Source organism: Pan troglodytes, chromosome 16, assembly GCF_028858775.2.
Source record: "Pan troglodytes isolate AG18354 chromosome 16, NHGRI_mPanTro3-v2.0_pri, whole genome shotgun sequence".
NCBI classification, from domain to species: Eukaryota; Metazoa; Chordata; class Mammalia; order Primates; family Hominidae; genus Pan; species Pan troglodytes.
Genome location: NC_072414.2, coordinates 65530384 through 65550207, shown reverse-complemented (window position 1 = coordinate 65550207; position 19824 = coordinate 65530384). Strand labels below are relative to the sequence as shown.

General features: G+C 43.0%; 1 protein-coding gene across 4 annotated transcripts in view; it reads left to right on the top strand.

The window, feature by feature from the left end:
- NPTN (neuroplastin) overlaps positions 1 to 19824 on the top strand; it is a 73466-nt gene that overhangs the window by 42319 nt on the left and 11323 nt on the right. For all 4 annotated transcript variants that reach the window (XR_010151415.1, XM_009429499.4, XM_009429498.4 and 1 more), the window contains 2 exons: positions 3551 to 3645; positions 17463 to 17596. Coding sequence is in view for 3 of the 4 variants with exons in the window: in XM_009429499.4 (XP_009427774.1) it covers positions 3551 to 3645; positions 17463 to 17596 (229 nt within the window). In the remaining variant the exon portion in view is untranslated. The remainder of the gene's footprint in view (positions 1 to 3550; positions 3646 to 17462; positions 17597 to 19824) is intronic.

The following is a 19824-nucleotide window of genomic DNA, read 5'->3' as shown; positions in this document are numbered from 1 at the left end:
TTCACACCCCTTATTTAGTTGATCCAAATGAATTTGTGGATCCTTTTTTTCCCAAGCAAGGAAACTAGGACTTGAAGAGTGACTCTTGGCTGCTTTAAGGCCAAATACTGTATTTTAATAAGTTCTAGAACCAAGGCTAGGTTCCAGGTCTTCTGATTTTCTAGAAATTTTTCTAGAATTGTTTTTCTTTTCCCTGCTATGCCATCCACTTAGTGGCAAGGTAGTTAACCTATCTCCACTGTAGTTTCTTCTGATAAAAAAAAAATTAGAAATTTAACCTCAGCAATTTTCCTCATAGTTTGGAAAGGATTAATCAAATAAAGTTGTTAGGTGGAATGAAAAGCATTTTTTTCTTGTTCTGTCCATTAGTTTTACAGACTTGATTTTTTGTTGTTATTTTATTTTATTGAGACAGGGTCTGGCTCTGCCTCCCGGGCTGGAGTGCAGTAGTGCAGTCTCAGCTCACTGCAGCCTCTGCCTCCCGGGCTCAAGCCATCCTCCCCAGTAGCTGGGACCACAGGTGCACACCACCACACCCGGGTAATTTTTTTTTTTTTTTGTATTTTTTGTAGAGACTGGGTTTCGCCATGTTGCCCAGGCTGGTCTTGAACTCCTGAGTGCAAGCAGTCTCCCCACCTTGGCCTCTCAAAGTGCTGGAATTACAGGCGTGAGCCACTGCGTCCAGCCTTAGACTTATTTTTTATGATACCTCCTTTAAGATAGCAGACATCCAATCATGTTTCTCTTGGGTCTTGTACTATTGCCTGCAAAGTGCTGAGCTTTAACTTCATGAAGTTTCAGCCTGACTTTATAAAATGCTGCTTCTTTTTTCCCCTCAGCTTATTTGAAGCTCTCCAAGGGTGTTGTGTATCTCTAGAGTTTTTCAGGGATTCTACATTTCGTGAAATAACAACTGATGAGTTCCTTGGGCTACCTAATAAGTTAGCCTGAAGAGCCGATTTCAGAACCCTGCTTCTGCCCAGCCTATAGGGAACGTTTTCCCTTTGCTTTAATTTCTTCCTAATAGCTAGTCCAAGGGAATGGTGTGGGGAGATTTTCAGCCTATAGGCATGGACTCAAGTGTGGGAGTTATCTTCCCAAGTATTTCTCAAAGAACTTAGAAGTCTAAGAACTTCAGTCTTAAGTTCAGGGCTGAGTTTGAGGAAGGAACAGCAGGTCTTTCTTCAGGGCTTGGACTCAAAGAACTTCAGTTTAAGCCCTGAAGAAAGAGCTGCTGCTCCTTCCTCAAACTCTGGAACACTTACTTGTTGATAAGAGCAGCTGACTTGTCTGTTTTCCAATTGGGAGCATAATGATTTAAGAAGAGGCATGGTGTCACATTGAGAAGACACTTTGACTGCTTCTCACAGAATATTGTGCTGCCATGTGGATATCTTGAGACAGCCCTGGGGATAGGCTATGTCTCTCCTCGTCCATAGTCTCTTAACCTGTGTTTCCTTTTTGGAATGAGCAATATAAGATGGATAAATGCATTAGGCCAGAGTGGTCGAGTTTAGGAGTTTTTCTTAGACATTAAATAGTGCAGTAGAGATTTGACCATCACAAGTATCATATTTTAACCCCTAAGCAAAAGAGCTAGAACTCAGCCCTATATAAATATTTATCCTCTCATCTGGAGGCTGATGTTTTTCTTCTTTCTGTAATTACTCACTAACCTTTCTGCATGTGTTTGGTGTATGTGCTTGTAGGCCAGAGTGTACTGAGTTGATGTGTAGTTGACCCTCGGGGGCAAGAAAGCTTGTTTGGGATCACCCTGTGTGATTGAAATGAAGTGCTGTTCTGGCCATATATACTACTTTTTCTTTTTTTCTTTTTTTTTTGCAACAGGGTCTTACTCTGTCACCCAGGCTGGAGTGCAGTGGCATGATCATGGCTCACTGCAGCCTTGACCTCCCAGGTTCAAGTGATCCTCCCACCTCGTAGCCTCCCGAGTAGCTAGGACTATACGCGCACCACCATGCCCAGCTAATTTTTTTATTTCTTGTAGAGACAGCGTTTCGCCATATTTCCCAGGCTGATCTCAAATTCCTGGGCTCAAGCAGTCCACACACCTCAGCCTCCCAAAGTGCTGGGATTACAGGTGTGAGCCACCACGCCTGACCCATACACTCTTCTTACAGTCCTTCCTGTCACTCTGCTTAACTTGATCTGAATCTGTACATAGATATTCACTCTGTGTTTGTGTTCACTCAGTAATTCATTCATTTATTCATTCCCCTGCCGTATTCCAGGCACCAGGCTAGGTACTCGGTATGGGATAGTATGCTGAATAAACAGTGCCTATCCACATAGAACTTGGTCTGTTGGGAAGCCGGACATTAATCAAGTAATCACATAAATATATAATCACACACATGATAAGTATTGTGAAGAAGCACAGAGTAGTGTGAGAGAGAATGTTGTGGAAAGGGATGACATTTAGATTGGGGCTGGAATAAACTGACACGTAAGCCAAGACCTGATGGAAAAGGAGTTAGGTAGACTAAGAGTGATAAGAAGAGCATTCTCTGTAAAGGAACATCTTGTGTGGAGGTTTTGAGGTGCGAACAAGCTTGGTGCATTGAAAAACTGAAGAGAGACCAGAAGAGCTGGACAGTGGCATGGGATGGAGCTAGGGATATAGACAGGAGCCAGATCATATAGGGCCCTGGGATTTATCACCAGACTTTTTGCTGCATGTCTGTGGCTGATGCTCTGATGGCAGATTTTTTTCTTTTTCTTTAAACTGTGCCTGGGTCCTGTTAGCAAGTAGACTTGTGGAAACGCATGCTCCTAAAAGACAAGGTAGGAAGAACAGAACTACCAAAACAAGGTCTTTGGAGAAGCTCAGAAAGCTTGTGCTTTTTGTTTGTTTTTGTTTGTTTGTTTCTCTTGTTTATCTAACTGGAACCACCAGGTGAACAAGAGGTTTTTAGTGATTTTTGTTTTTGTTTTTGCTGGAGTGCGTTGGCATGATCTTGGCTCACTGCAACCTCTGCTGCCTGGGTTCAAGTGATTCTCCTGCCTCAGCCTCCCGAGTAGCTGGGATTACAGGCGTGTGCCACCACACCCGGCTAATTTTTGTAGTTTTAGTAGAGACGGGGTTTCAGCATCTTGGCCAGGCTGGTCTTGAACTCCTGACCTCGTGATCCACCTGTCTCAGCCTCCTGAAGTGCTAGGATTACAGGGGTGAGCCACTGTGCCCAGCCGTGATGGTTTTATACTGTATATCTGAATATAAACTATAGTACTTTGGACATCCTTCTATTTTGATTACTTCTTTTGCATTTTGTTTCTCCCAGTAGACCAGAGCATTCTAAGGTTAGGGACCATGTTGCCATTCCATCTTTGTATTCTTGGCACCTGGAAAAGAGCAAGACATTAATGTTTTAGGATGCACAGAGAGGAATTTTTGCTTTTAGTTAGAAGGAGGTGAGTTGCATTAAGGGTTCGGAGAGCAGGATCCCTGATTGCCCCTTTGATTCTCCTTCTGTTTTATATTTTGACCGTTCCCAGTTTCCTCACTTGGTTTTTCTTCTCATCTCTGCAGGATCAATAAGCCGAGAGCTGAGGATTCAGGCGAATACCACTGCGTATATCACTTTGTCAGCGCTCCTAAAGCAAACGCCACCATTGAAGTGAAAGGTACAACCCAGCAGAGGCTGTGGTGTGAGCCTCTCACTCTCCTTCCAAGACAGTACCTTGGTCTGGAGTCCCAGTCTTCAAGCTCCTCTTCTTTCCATGTCGAGACACAATATAATGTTGTGGTTAGGCCACAGGCTCAGGAGCGTGGCTGCCTGGGTTTAAATTCAAACCCCATCATCTACTAGCTGTGTGGCCTTGGTGGTTTACTAACTTCTCTTTGCTTCCTTTTCCTCATTTTTAAAATGAGGATATCAGCAGTACTTACATCATGGGTTTTTTAGGAGGATTAAATAAGTTAATAGATTGAACTGCATAAAATTGCTGTTTTTATATGTCAAAAATGTTTGAATGCTGGCAGCTCCTATGGCCCAAGGCTTTGTAAAGCTCTTAGATCAGTGCCTTACAAGTATGATTACATAGGTCTTCTGTGGGCCAGCAGGATTGAGGGGAAAGTACAGTGTGCAGAGTGGACATCAGCTGTTTGTGGATAATTCATTAGAATTTTAATAGAAACCTTTGAAAGATGAGGCAGTAGCAGAAAGTTCCAAGATGGGCAAACAGAACTATAAAAGTTGGAGCTACCCAACATCATAAATTTCAGCTTTCCTAAGTTATTTCAAAGAAGCATCTGAGACCCAGAAAAGTGAAACCTCTAGCTGTCTGTCACACAGTGAGTTGGTGGCAGAGCTAGTCTAGAACACAGGTCTTGACCCCCAATCCAATGTTTTTTCTACTCTCACAAAATTATCATGAGAAGAAGGCAGGGCTACTGTTTGAGATCAGATTTTTTATTTTCAGTCTTTCTCATTTTGCTTAGTAAGGACACAGACTTGTTCTTTAAATCCATAGAGTTATCCCTGGAAGCTAGAAGGACAAATTTAGGAGAAGGAAGGGCCCGTATAATAGGTATTCAGGTCTTCCTAAAATATTTGGAAGGTTAAAAATGCAGATTCAAGAAAGGCTTAGACACATTCAAAGTTTCCGTTATATGGTGTTATCAAAAGAAAGTAATGTCTTGGTGACACAGCCCTGAACTTGTGAGTTGATGTAGGGATGGCCACTGCCTCCTCCAGCTGCCAGTTTAATTCTGAATGCCTAAAGGAGTTACAGTTACAGGTCACAGTGGGCCAGAGAACTTAGCATTTGATTTTTTTAGTGGCTTTTCTTGGAGAAACCTTGGTTTCTACCCATTTTAGAAGAATGCCACATGTATTCAACATGAAAATGAAGGATGTGGGAAAACATTTTCTCTAAGCCAGTGAGGGCTTTCCCCAGCCTAGGTGAGCCGAATTTGTGGGGAGACCTCTCTGTGAGACTTGAGGCCGTGCAGCATTCCTGGCTGAGCCTTCAGCACAAAGTCCAAGTGCAGAGAGGCAGGGTGGGTGAGGGAAGGAAAGAGTGGGGTGTCTAGTTCATTGTGCTCCCCAAGCCTAAGAGATAATTAGTCCTAACTAACTGTAATCGTTAGTGACTTTGAGTTAATGATTTCTAAATAGCACTTTCAAGAGTGGAAATCAAAATGGTTTTTCCATTTGTTTGGCTGCTTACGAAGGTGGGGTTTAGTGGCCCTAGAGGCATCTTTCTTCATAGTCTCTTCAGCAGGTAGGAAGCAGCAGTTGCCAGGGTCAGAGAATAGGACGCTGTAGGCCAGGAGTATTTTCAGAGCAAGTTACAACTTACATGTTATATTCAAGGTGCTTACTGTGCACTGTTGGATTCTCACTGTACAAATAGCCCTGTGTGGAAGGTGAGGCAGGTGGTAGTATCTTGGTTTTACAGAAGTAGACCTTGAGGGAATTCTGTTTTATAAATATCTTAAACCATATTCTGGACCACCTTGGATAGATATACTGTGTGTTTATCTCTCAAGAAAATTTGTAAAAGAATTCTAGTCTGTCTTTCCTTCTCCCCCCAACACCTGGATAGAAAAGAGTTCAATGTTTAATGTCTTGTCTTCCAAGTTATGGATAGTTGAGTATGGTAAAGACTATGAACACTTCGCTTTTTCTGTATAAGTTTTAAAAGGTTTGCCATAGGCCCAGGATCATATTCTAAGCTAACCTCCAATTGTGGTTGGGGTAGAAAAACTGCCTTGCATTTAGAGTAGTACATGTCTGTATGTTCCCAAAACATTTTAATAGAAACTCTCATTTTATTCCCTTAGTGTCTCCGGGGTGGGGATAAGAGACAGTTATCTTTTTATAGCTGTAGTGATCTGAAAAATCTGCTGAGTAATAGAGAGTTAAGAGGTGGTTGTACTTGAGAACAGAGAGGTTCCGAGAACATCAGTGGCCTCTTGGCTGAAAGGAGTCTTTGAGAATCTTCCTGTGTGGCTTTAACTGAATCAGCACAACAGGGCATGTAATTCAGACCATGCATATATATTTCTTCATCATCTATTCTGCTCTCAGCCGTTTCTTTCCCATCTGCCTTTTCCTGTCTTTCAGAACATTTCTGGGGTGTTGTTTGGGCTCAGCACTGTGGGAAGTGAAGGATTTAGCCTAGCCAGGGACTGGGCATTATCTGTCAGATTACCAAATCTTGAGTTATCTGTGGTCTACAAAAGAAAAGAAGGCTGAAGGAACCAGACAGAGGGACGGTGGCCTGGGAACAGAGCCAAGATGATCATGTTTTTTAACCAAAGCCTGTAGATCACCGTCAAGAAAGGAATTTGGAGGATAGGAGTATCTACATGTAGTGGGGGAGGCCTTGTATCTGGAGCAGGTTTTTAAATTCTCTTCCTTTTTTTTTTTTTTTTTTTTTTAAAGGACACAATGTGGCATAGTATAAACAGGAAGATACTGTTGAGGGTTACGTTTCTCAGGTATTCGGCAGGTGATCTGCACAGATGCAGAGAAGGAAGATGGAGCAGAGCCGGTCAGGAGAGGGAAGACAGCAGTGATGAGGCCTTGTGGAGCCCAAAGCCCCACCTCCCTGGGATCCACTCAGCTAATACTGAGGAGGGCATCTCTGTCCTCAGCTTGTGACTCTTCAGAGGCTGTGGTACCAGAGTGCACACCTTATAGAGAATACATGAATGAATAGATGTTGAAATTTTCTACCCCTATAATTTTTCAACCTTTTGCCCCTTACTCCTTCCCTCTTCTCCTTCCTTCCTTTTCTAAAATTTTTTTTAAAAAAGTGCTCACAAAAAAGCAAATTAAAAATCCCGGTATCATTTACAAAGTAAAAAGAGAAAACTTGCTCTCATGACTCCCAAGCAGTATCCTTATCCCTTAACCATTTTGATTAGTACAAGAAAGAAGGAGTTTGAATTTTATTGCTGTTTTTGGAAGAGGATTTTGTTGGTCATCCAATCCTTTGCAACAAATATGTCACTGCCTCTTGTGAGAGGCACTTACCAGCCCAGAAGGGGGTTGAGCCTGTTGTCTTACTAGGTTCATCTCACCCTCCTTATTGGACATTTCAAATGAGTTTCAGTCTTTTGGCTGCTGTGAGAGCCAGGATTGATCTTGTTTTTCTCCTCCCTACTCCTTAGCTTTCTCTATATTTGACTATTAAGAATAAAGGTTAGGATTTCTATAAGTGGCCTTGCCCTGCCTTCCTATTTCCTACTCTGTCATGGTGCATTACAAGTGACATATTAATCCAGACTGGCTAAGGCAGTGTGGTGGGGATGAAGATCATTGTGAAGAACAGTGATACCCAGACCACATTCACACGGCACTTTCAGCATGCACAGCATCTCCACCGTCCTTTCTTCACTGACAGTCAGGAAAGGCAGCTAGTGTGATAGGTGAGGATGCGTAGAGGTTGTGACATCCTTTAGGTGAGAACTGATGTCAAAGCAACCTGCTTCTGACTCAGAATTGCTGTGACTTGAGAAGTCTTTGAAGGCATAATAATATCATGAAGCTGCTAGGGCATTTTGAACATTAACTTCAGCCCAAAAACCACACCTGCACTTTCTTTTCCTCTCTTCAGGGTGCCACCCTGACCTTCCTTAATAAGAATAAGAATAGCTAACATTATTGCACACTTACTGTGGGTCAGGCACTGTGCTAGGTGCATTATTTGTTCCTTTTCTCTCCTTTAGTCTCCACAATTCTATGGGATAAGTGCAATTATTATCTCTACTTTCCAGTTGAGAAAGTTGAGGCTTGAGGGAATAACTGGCCCAGTGTCACAGAGTTAACTGGTGAAGCTAGGGTTCTCACTCAGGCACCCTAGCACTAGATCCTGTGCTCCTAAGCACCAAGCCATGGTGCTCTGTTGAGCATGTAACATTTAAAAGGCCTTGACTAAGAGTTAGGAGAAATGTGTTCTAATCGTGGTCCTGCCATTAAACACAGTGACTCTGACCAGTCACTTCCCTTCTCTGAGTCTCAGCTTCCTCAAGTGCATGATGAAGTAGAATGAGATAGCTCATCTTTAAGGTTCCTTTGCTCTGTGTGGCTCTTGACGGTCTAGGTTCCCTTATGTGGACAGAGATGAGAGGTTGTGTATTAGGGTTTCCTAGAGGGACAGAACTTACAGGAGATACATATATGGGGGTTTGTTAAGTATTAACTTACATGGTCACAAGGTCCCACAATAGGCTGCCTGCACGCTTGAGGAGCAAGGAGAGCCAGTCCGAGTCTCAAAACTGAAGAACTTGGAGTCCGATGTTTGAGGGCAGGAAGCATCCAGCACGGGAGAAAGATGTAGGCTGGGAGAGGTTGGTTATTGCAGGAAGTGATTTCCAAGCCCATTTTCCTAGTGTTATTGGAAAATTTCAATTTGTCAGTTTCTCAGCTTGGAAAAGTCACCTGAATGACTCCCACACCTCTACCCACTCATCTCCCTGTCTTGTGGGAGGTATCTGACCTCCAGTACTGGTGCCAGGAAAGGTGATAGAACAGTGGTTCTCAATTTTGATTTAATTCATATGAACTGTGGCTCGGGCATCAGATTAAGGCATATAAGGTGATTATGGTGTACAGCCAGGGTTGAGGGTCACTGTCTTCAAGGAAACTTCTACACCTCTTACACAGTGGTTTCACCTGCAGAAGGAGGCACCTGTCCTAGACTGCTCTAGTGTTCACAACCAATGATGAATCTGCTGTGGGTGGAGAATGCTTGTTGAGCCAAAAGCCTGCATCCTTCTTGCTTCCGTCTTGACCGATCTCATATTCCTTCTTGGGCATAGCTCTTGGCAAGCAGTAAATCTTCACTCTCCCACTGCCGTCAGCCAAGTGTTCATTTTGTCCACCACAAAGATAGGTGTTTTTGGGATTTGATAGGTTGCATGAAGGAAGCAAATAGACCGTAAATGCAGAATCTCTGTGTTTACTTGGAAATAGGCTAGTCATTGACAACACCTTTAAGGATAGATTTTCTTTGAAAATAAGTTGCTGGGTTATGAACATGCTTTAAAAAGTGAGCACCAAGGCCAGGCGCAGTGTCTTGAGCCTGTAATCCCAGCACTTTGGGAGGCCAAGATGGGCAGATCACAAGGTCGGGAGTTCAAGACCAGACCAGCCTGACCAAGGTGGTGAAACCCCGTCTCTACTAAAAAATACAATAATTAGCTGAGCGTCGCGGTGCACGCCTGTGGTCCCAGCTACTCAGGAGGCCGAGGCAGAAGAATCGTTTGAACCCGGGAGGTGGAGGTTGCAGTGAGCTGAGATCGCGCTGCTGCACTCCAGCCTGGGCGACAGAGCGAAACTCCGTCTCAAAAAAAAAAAAAAAGAGCACCATATAAGCAGTGTCTGTAAAGAGGCCTTATATCTTGATCACTTTCTTAAGTCTGTTCTGTTAACTTTATTTAATATCATCTGAAACGTGCCTCCATGGCCTGAGTTGACAGTTTCTACAGCATCCAGCCTGGCCTAGAAGCTGACCCTTTGCTCTAAGTGCATCAGGTTGGGTAGCAGAGGGTACTAAGGAACATGCATTCGTCCTCAGCCAGAGTCCCAGACTGCCCAGATAATGAAATTGGGTCAGGTGCTGTTGGGTAACAGAGACTCTTTTGGGACCCCTGTGTTGCTATTTATTAGGATACTGGAGGGATATCCATTAACCAGTGTGACTAGAATATGTGACTAACAAGGCCAGAGAATGAATGAATTCCTGAGTGGATCAGAACTCTCTTCTAAGGGTCTTTTTGTTACTTTGTTGCTCCTACCCCTTGCTCTTGCCACTTAGTCTGTGCCCCACTAAGAGGGTAAAGAGAAGCACAGAGTATTGTCTCTGTCTCCTTCAGGATATGAAGGCTTAGTTAGACGCTCAGACCTGCTTTTAGACCAACAAAATCTGGTTAAGCAGTCCCTTATTAAAAGGCAAGACCATAGAAGGTGAGGCACTAAAATAGGCCATTAATGAGATAATTTATCAGTATCTGACATGATTAAACCTTATTTTTAGAGCTACAAACAAAAGTCCTGTTTGTATCAGCAAATGGGGAGAGCACATAGTAATCAGTATCTTTGATTTCTTAGAACTAATGACAGAGTCGAAGCCTTAGCCTTTCCTTTCCCTGACTGATGTTTAAATGCTTGGCCCTGAGTTCCAACCATGTTCTAGATTAGTATGGAGATGTAATTTAATCCTCACAAGACCTCTGAAACATGTGAGTATTACTCTTATTTTACAATACTAAAACTCAGAGTATTTGACGTGATCTGCCCTGGGTTACTCAGTTGGTGAGTAATAGAGTCGAGATCAAGTCCAGATTTCCATGTTTTCAGGTCTGAAGCTCTGCTCTTTACGCTACACTAATACAGAGTAAAGTCTGACAGGTAAATAGGTTCTGCTTTGGGTCTAAGGTAAATTGGTTCTGCTTTGGGTCTAAGGTGTTTTAGCACATCTACAAGGAAAGATAACTTTTGGGCTCTTTGCTCTGCAGTTACCAGTAATACATGGTAACAAATATATACATATATAACAAATATATACATATATAACATGTATATACATATATACATATATAACAAATATATACATATATAAATATATATTATATATAATATATATTTATGTATATATAAATATATATATTTTGTATATATACATATATAAAATATATAATATATATTATATATAAAATATATAATATATATTATATATAATATATATTATATATATAATATATAATATATATTATATATAATATATATAATATATAATATATATTATATATAATATATATTATATATAATATATATTATATATAATATATATTATATATATAATATATATATAAAATATATATTTTTTAAAGTTTTACTTTAAGTTCTGAGATATATGTACAGAACGTGCAGGTTTGTTACATAGGTATACTTGTGCCATGGTGATTTGCTGCACCTATCAACCCATCATCTAGGTTTTAAGCCCCACATGCATTAGGTGTTTGTCCTAATGGTCTCCCTCCTCGCATGTTGTATATTTTTATTTTTGTGGACTCTATTCTAGTTTATTTTCCCCTCAGTATATTAAAGTACAAAAAGCATAGTCTCTGGATTCAGACAACCCTGAACTTGGATTCTGGCATTACCATTTAAACATTAAATTACTTTTCCAAACTTGAGTTTTCCAATTTTAAAAAGTGGGGTAATGTCTGCTTCATCAATTGGTATATTTGTATCTATACATACAAAAATGCATAATAAATTACCCCAAAACTTAGTGGCATAAAATGATAAGCACTTACCACCTCATAGTTTTCCTGAGTCAGTAATTAGGGAGCAGCTTAGTGGGGTGTTCTGGCTTGGGGTCTTTCCTGAGATTTTGGTCAAGCTGTTGGCTGGAGCTGCAGTCATCTGAAAGCTTGACCAGAGCTGGAGGATCCACTCCATGTGTACAGCTCACTCACATGGCTCTTGGCAGTGGCCCTCAGTTCCTCAGTGTGCCCCTCTCCATTGGTTGGTTGAGTGTCCCCCAGTATGGCGGCCACCCTTTCCCAGAGTGTCAAATAAAGAGGGGAAGTGGTGTTCTCCTCCTCCCCACACACCAAGGCAGGAGTGAAGACTGTTCCTAGCCCCCTTCCCAATCTTGACCTTTAAGTCTGGGTCCTTTCAGAATAGTGACTTTTCAGAGGCAGTGCAGCTGCCGACTCAACTTTTAGCATTCTAGATGGTTCTAATGTACAGTCTTGGAAATGAGTCCCCAAAGCAAAAGCTGATAGTACTGAATTCATAGTACTATTGCCAATAACTGGCCCAAAGTGGGTGTCTTCTTTGGGTCAAAGAATGAAAATGGGAAAATGTACCACATATAAGCTGATACCTGAAATTTATATCCCTAACATAGAACATTTCCCTGAACTCCAGACTTGCTGTTTTACTGCCTACTTGATATTTTTACTTGGATTTTTTTTTTTTTGAGACGGAGTCCCCTCTGTCGCCCAGGCCGGAGTGCAGTGGCGCGATCTCAGCTTACTGCAAGCTCCACCTCTTGGGTTCGTGCCATTCTCCTGCCTCAGCCTCCTGAGTAGCTGGGACAACAGGCTCCCGCCACCGTGCCTGGCTAATTTTTGTATTTTTAGTAGAGACGGGGTTTCACCGTGTTAGCCAGGGATGGTCTTGATCTCCTGACCTCGTGATCCGCCTGCCTCAGCCTTCCCAATACTTGGATGTTAAATAAGTATCTTTTTTTTTTTTTTTTGAGACAGAATCTTACTCTGTCGCCCAGGCTGGAGTGCAATGGCATGATCTTGGCTTACTGCAGCCTCCACCTCCCGGGTTCAAGCGATTCTCTCGCCTCAGCCTCCCAAGTAGCTGGGATTACAGGCACCTGCCATTATGCCTGGCTAATTTTTGTATTTTTGTAGAGACAAGGTTTCACCATGTTGGCCAGGCTGGTCTCAAACTCCTGACCTTAGGTGATCTGCCCACCTCGGCCTCCCAAAGTGCTGGGATTACAGGTGTGAGCCACTGCACCTAGCCAGCCACCACACCTAGCCATATGTTAAATAAGTATCTTAAACTTACCATGTTCTAGACCTTGACCTTCTGGTTTTTACCACCACTGTTTCTCAGTCTTTTAACAAAACAAACTAAGATTAAGCAAACAAAAAACACTCTTATTCTTTTGCAATCTTCCTCATCTTAGTAACTGTCAACTCCATTCTCACAGTTACACAGGCCAAAACCTTGGTGTCATCCTTGACTCCTTTTCTTCTCACAGTCCACATTCAATCTTTAGCAAATATGTTAACTCAACCTCCAAAATATACCTGGAATCTCACCATTTCTCCTTATTTCCACTGTTACTGCCCCCATGGAAACCAGCCTCTCCCTTGCCTGGGTTACTGTAATAGCCTCCTGCTTGGTCTTGCTTCCACTGCTGTCTCTGCAGTTCTTGTTCACATAGTAGCCACAGGGAGCCTGTTAAAACACACCCATCATTTTATACCTGCACATAGTACTCACCAGTGGCTTCCCGGCTGACTCACTGTAACTGCCAAAGTCATTATGGTGGCCTACAAAGTCCTGTCTAATCTGGGTCCCCAGTCTCTCTGATTTCTTTTATTTCCTGCTCTCTTCTCCTTGCTTACTATGTTCCAATCAAATCCTCTTTGCTGTTCCTTGTACATAACAAGCACAATCCTACCTCAAGACCTTTGCATTTCCCTTGACCTAGAGTGTTCTTCCTACAGATATGTGTGAACTACTCCCTTCTTTTCTTTTTTGCTGGGAGACCAGAGTTTTATTACTATTCAAATCAGTCTCCTCTAGCATTCAGGGAGCAGAGTTTCTAAGGATAACTTGGTGGTTGGGGGAAGCCAGTGAGCCAGGAGTGCTGATTGGTTAGAGCTGAAATCATAGGGAGTCAGAGCTGACTTCTTGTGCTCAGTCAGTTCCTGGGTGGGGGTCACAGGATCAGATGAGCCAGTTTATTGATCTGGGTGGGGCCAGCTGATCCATCAAGTGCAAGGTCTGCAAAATATCTCAAGCACTGATCTTAGGAGCAGTTTAGGGAGGGTCAGAATCTTGTAGCTTCCAGCTGCATGACTCCTAAACCATGATTTCTAATCTTGTGTCTAATGTTACTTCTACAAAGGCAATCTAGTCCTCAGGCAAGAAGGGGGTCTGTTTTGGGAAAGGGTTGTTACCATCTTTGTTTAAACTATAAGTTTCTCCCAAAGTTAGTTCAGCCTGCGCCCAGGAGTGAACAAGGACAGCTTGGAGGTTAGAAGTAAGATGAAGCAGTTAAGTTCGATCTCTTTCACTGTCTCAGTCATAATTTTGCAAAGACGGTTTCAGTCCCTCCCTTTGGGTTTTATAACACCTTAATCTTAAGGTGTAGGCTCTGAAGATGGCAAAAGGCCATCTTCAGATCGACTTCAAGAAGGCTTCTTCCTGCTGATAGGGGACATTGTGGGAATGGGAGTGAACCCCAAGGTGAGAAGAGTGGAACTGCCTTGTAACTGTCTGAGTGTACTCATGCAGGCCTGGCTAGGATTCCAAGGCTTGTGTGGGAAAAACATTATTACTCTCATCTATAGTTTTACTACAGTGTTTAAGTGAATAGCCTACTGTAACGTAAATAACGAGTCCTAGGATGAGGAGTACAATTCCCAATTTTAAAAGCAAAGATTTGAAAGCATTAGTTTGGGGACTTCCAACCCACAAAGAATTTAGAATTTCATCTAAACTGCAGAAAAAAACCTCAAGAACAGCTAACAACAGTATACTATAGTTTTTCTTTTGAAGCGTAATTTTTCTCTCTCCAGTCCCCATTTTTCTTAAAAACAAATCATGATAGAACTGATTTATTTATAAAATAAACTTATTCTTACTGTACTTGGCCTGATTATTTGCATAAAGTGCAGCAAGAGTAGTTATTTTTCACTTAGGCTTTTTAAATTGGCTTTGACAGAACTCTGTTCCATGAAGAATCTCAGATAAGACTGTTAAAAAGTCGAGCCCAGCCATGGGTTTGTACCCTCAAATACTTATGAGTTGGGCAAATTCCTCTCCTCTTGAGGTCCCAAGATAACTTGGGGTTCCTGGCCTGTTAGAAAGTGACATTCTTAGCCAGGCGCAGTGGCTCACACCTGTAAACCCAGCACTTTGGGAGGCTGAGGCAGGTGGATCACTTCAGGTCAGTAGTTTGAGACCAGCCTGGCCAACATGGTGAAACCCCATCTCTACTAAAAATACAAAAATTAGCCAGGTATGGTGGCAGATGCCTATAATCCTAGCTACTTGGGAGGCCAAGGCAGAAGAATCACTTGAACCCAGAAGGTGGAGGTTGCAGTGAACCAAGATCACACCACTGCATTCCAGCCTGGCCAACAGAGAGAGACTGCATCTCAAAAAAAAAAAAAAAAAAAATACATTCTTTACTTACCACAGGTCAGGAACCTTGTATATACTCCCTTATTTTCTTCACGACCATGCTAAAGTTCATCTCATCACAAAAGCCTTACCCAACCGGTCTGACATATCTGGTGTGTAGTGGGTGCTCAGCAGGTGTTTGCCAGATGAATGAAGCATGGCTGGCTGGAGCAGCACATGGTAACCCTTCGGGCATGCTGGGTCCTGTGTGGCTATGGAGCCTGCTCCTTGGAGTGCTTGGAATTTATGGACTGAAGTAAGCTCTGAGAAAGGGTGACCAGGTTGAACAGTCAGCCTAAGAAGTGACTGAGTAGCTGTGGGAAAAGTTCGGCTTTGTGGGAATGAGATAGAGCCAGGTTGACCACTTCCTTCTGTAGTAAGAAACTTTGCCTGGAAAAAAAAAGATATTTCCTTTGAAACGTACTATCTAGAAAACACTTCACACTGAGTGTTACTCAGCAGGCCTCAGTTTGGCAGGGACTGGTTACAGAGACAGCTTGGGGCCTTGCCCAGTGCATGCCCATCCAGGTGCCTCTGGAGGGTGAGTCTAAAACCAGTTTGTGCCTGGGAAGCACATTCTGTGACTAGTAGGACTTTGCATTGTTTTTAAGCCAAGAAAAACCAAGCCAGTCAAAGGTGGAACATGAGATTAGCCCCAATGCAATTGTACAGGCTTCTACAGTCTCAAGATGAATGTTTTGACATCCTGTTCATCTATCCAAGAACACTGGGAGGTAGACAAGGACACGAGGTGTCTCCATTTGATAATGGCTGTAGCAGCAAAGCCCAGAATAACGAAAGAACCAACAAAACTGGAATTGCGACCAAGGCATATCGATTCTCTTTCCTATCTTGGATAACAGAGTGACATCCAGCCTGCTTTGACTTTTATTGCTCTCAGATTACTGTAACCCGGCTGGGCGTGGTGGCTCACGCCTGTAATCCCAACACTTTGGGAGGCTGAGGCGGGCAGATCATCTGAGGTTAGCAGTTCGAGACTGGCCTGACCAACATGGTGAAACCCCATCTCTCCTAAAAATACAAAATTAGCCGGGCGTGATGGCTCACGCCTGTAATCCCAACACTTTGGGAGGCCAACGCGGGCAGAACACCTGAGGTCAGGAGTTCAAGACCAGCCTGACCAACATGATGAAACCCCATCTCTCCTAAAAATACAAAATTAGCTGGGCATGGTGGCACATGCCTGTAATCCCAGCTACTCAGGAGGCTGAGGCAGGAGAATTGCTTGAAACCAGGAGTTGGAGGTTGCAGTGAGCCAAGATCACACCATTGCACTCCAGCCTAGGCGACAAGAGCGAAACTCTGTCTCCAAAAAAATTACTGTAACTGGTGAAGCATTGGCGGGTAATATAGTTACGATAAAATAAAGCTAAATCCAAAGAATTAGTTTTTATCTCAGGCTTCTTTGATCCTTGAAACTTACTTAATTTTTAGACTAGAGTTGTTGTTTATTTCTTCCTAAGTGATCCCTATAAATAGAGAAGACCAACGGCCTCTAGCATGTCTTGAAATTCCTTCTATATTGGGTTCAGTCTAGGAAACTGTTGCAAATCAGGTGTCCAAGGCAGATTCTTAAGTTGTTAATAAAAGGTCTTAGGGCCAGGTGCAGATGCAAACACCTGTAATCCCAGCACTTTGGGAGGCCAAGGTGAGAGGATCACTTGAGGTCAGGAGTTCAGGACCAGCCTGGGCAATATAGTAAGACCCCGTCTATACAAGAAATTTAAAAATTAACCAGGTGTGGTGGCATGTGCCTGTAGTTCTAGTTACTCGGGAGCTGAGGATCACTTAAGCCCAGGAGCTTGAGGCTACAGTGAGCAGTGATCATGCCACTATGCTCCAGCCTGGACGATAGAATAAGACCCCATCTCAATCAGTCATTCAATTAAAAAAAAAATCTCTTGGGACACTGGTTGAATTTCCTGTTCATTCCTTTCTTCCTCCTTGTGAAGACCAGTTTCTGGATTCCCTCTTTCCTGGGAGAGCCTTGGTCATTGTTACTTATTGAGTAGCTTCTCCAAGCATTCATTGTTTTTACATACCTTGTAATAGGACTTGATTGTAGTTGTTTTATCTCAGAATCTCATTTCCTTAAGGGAATGTGTGATATTTGACAGGATGCATAACTGTTGTTCATGCAGGTGTTTTAAGAAAAAACTTGGGCCGATAGAAGAGATAATAGTGTTTGTTTGCATTTTCTTTAAAGGTGGGCTTAATTGAGGGCAGTTGGACCTGCATCCTTTTCCAGTAGGTTGGAGAATCACCTACATTAGTAGAGCCTCATATATTAGTAACCCTGGTATCTGCCTGGGCATCTTTAGCGGGTGGGGGGTAGAGGATGGGTTTGGTCCCTTTACCCTATTCTGACCTGAAATGCTCTTCATCAAAGCTGAGTATGACAGTAAGCATAAAGACTGACTACATTACAAGCAGGGCTCTGAGCCAGAAGGTGGGGCCTTTGTATCCTGTTTGGAGTAGACTTCCGTGGTAACTGCGTCTAACGCTTTCTCACAGCCGCTCCTGACATCACTGGCCATAAACGGAGTGAGAACAAGAATGAAGGGCAGGATGCCACTATGTATTGCAAGTCAGTTGGCTACCCCCACCCAGACTGGATATGGCGCAAGAAGGAGAACGGGATGCCCATGGTGAGTAGGAGGCAGGCCCAGGTCTCTGGTTGCTGGAGTTTTCCCTGCAGAGGTCCAGACACGTGGGTCAGTTACTGTAGTAGCTGTATCCTCGGATGTGTGCATGGCGAGGGTCACCCTTTCTAGAGTCACGGTTTACAGCATGAATCAAGAGGTCATTGACAGTCTCTTCCAGCACAAAAATCCCTGTACATGATTTGTTAAAGCTGTCCCTCTGGTAAGAGATTAGATTGCTCACTGTATTAGTCCATTCTCACTTTGCTCTAAAGAACTTCCAGAGACTGGGTAATTTATGAAGAAAAAAGGTTTAATTGGCTCATGATTCCACAGGCTTTACAGGAAGCATTGCCGGGGAGGCCTCAGGAAACACAGGAAAGATGATCTTTCCTATCTTAGACAACAGAGTGACATCTGGCCTGCTTTGAGTTTTATTGCTTTCAGATTACTGTAACTGAAGGTGAGGCATTGACAGGTAATATAGTTAAGATAAAGCTAAATCCAAAGAATTAGTCTCCCCCTCAGGCTTCTTTGATCCTTGAAACTTACCTATTTTTTAGACTGCAGTTGCTGTTTATTTCTTCTTAAGTGATACCTGTAAGTAGAGAAACTTAGAATCATGGTGGAAGGTGAAGGGGAAGCAGGCAGGTCCTAGGTGGCTGGAGAGGAGGAAGAGAGTGAAGGAGGGAGATGCTACACACTTTTAAACAACCGGGTCTCATGAGAATTCACTGTCAGGAGAACAGCAGGGGGGATATCCGCCCCCATGATCCTGTCACCTCCCACAAGGCCCCTCCTCCAACACTGGGGATTATAATTCAACATGAAATTGGGGTGAAGACAAAATCCAAACCATATCACTTGCCTTCAGGATAGGACACTGAAAGAACCGAGCCTAATTCTCGTTCATTTATCCTGAAGAAAATACTGTTTTTGAAGTGGTCTTAGAGAACCTGCCTTGTTTTTTTAGTAGGAAACAAGGTACTGAGGGCAATTATTAGTACATTCCTGCAACACAGAACATACTGATAAGGAATCGGGGCAACCTGAGGAGGCCCAAGGGCAGCCTTGGCAGCCTTAGACATTGGGAACCTGACGGTATTTGCCCCAGAAAATGTCAAAGAGAACATCTTTTCCGATCAGTGGGATGATTCATGATGTTGTTTGGAGAGTCAGAGCTTTAGAACCTCACTTTCTCTCTCATTATGATTGTTGACCCGTTACCTTTTCTGTCAGAGAGCGTGTCAAGCATTCCTCTGATCCCATGGATCCTCTTTGATTATCAGTCTTCAGAATCCAAAAGGACCTTAAAGATCATTAATCCATCTTCTTTGGAAGGGTTCCATAGTAGCCAAGATAAATTAGTGGCAAAACCAAGAGTTGTATCTAGTTTTTTTAAATTTCAAGTCCATTATTCTTCCTACTTCATGACATCTTGATAATAAAATGTTGAGTTGTGATAATGACTCCAACATCAGCGATGATTTCAGAGACCCGTTAACGAGGAGCAGGATGAGGATTGGCGAGGTGAAGATGCTGAGTCTTTTTTACAAGACACTGAACTTTCTAAGGCACTGGAGAGGAAATGTCCACTTCTCTCTGCTGGTCACTGGGAAGGAGTGCCCTTGAGCTTTTGCCAAAGCAGGTTGGAATTAACTCAGTATGTGTTTTAATCTGAAAGATGAAGCTTGAGGCATCACAGACTAGCTGTTTTAAAAGCTACGAGTTCCCCATTTCAGATGTACCTGCACTCAAATGCTGACAAGATTGTATGCCATATCTAGAATCATTTCCAGGATAATATTCCCCTTTTTCTCTCCTATTTCTGATTGTGCTTTAGTTGTTGCAGGGTAAAGACACATGAGTCTGTTTTTTTCCCTGCCGGGATCTCATGAGCTGAGTGCAGTGAGCCATCCCGCTGAGTCCCGACCTCTGCCTGTGCACTCTTGCACCTCTGCCTTCACACCCATGCGAATCCCTACCTGCACTGCTCCTCCCTGTTTGATCAGCTGTCCTCCTCCACAGTCTAGTGCAAATGTTAGCTCATGTGTGAAGCTTTCCCTGACTCTTTCCAGCAGTGGCCACTCACTGTGCCCTACAGCACTCTATACACACGCTCTGTTGGGGCTTCTTAACACATTCCTGAAATCAGTCATCCCTTTTTGGATGTCTGGTCCCCTTTTGAGGCCAAGCTCCTTATTCATTTCTAGGTCTGTCTTCTCCCTATCTCA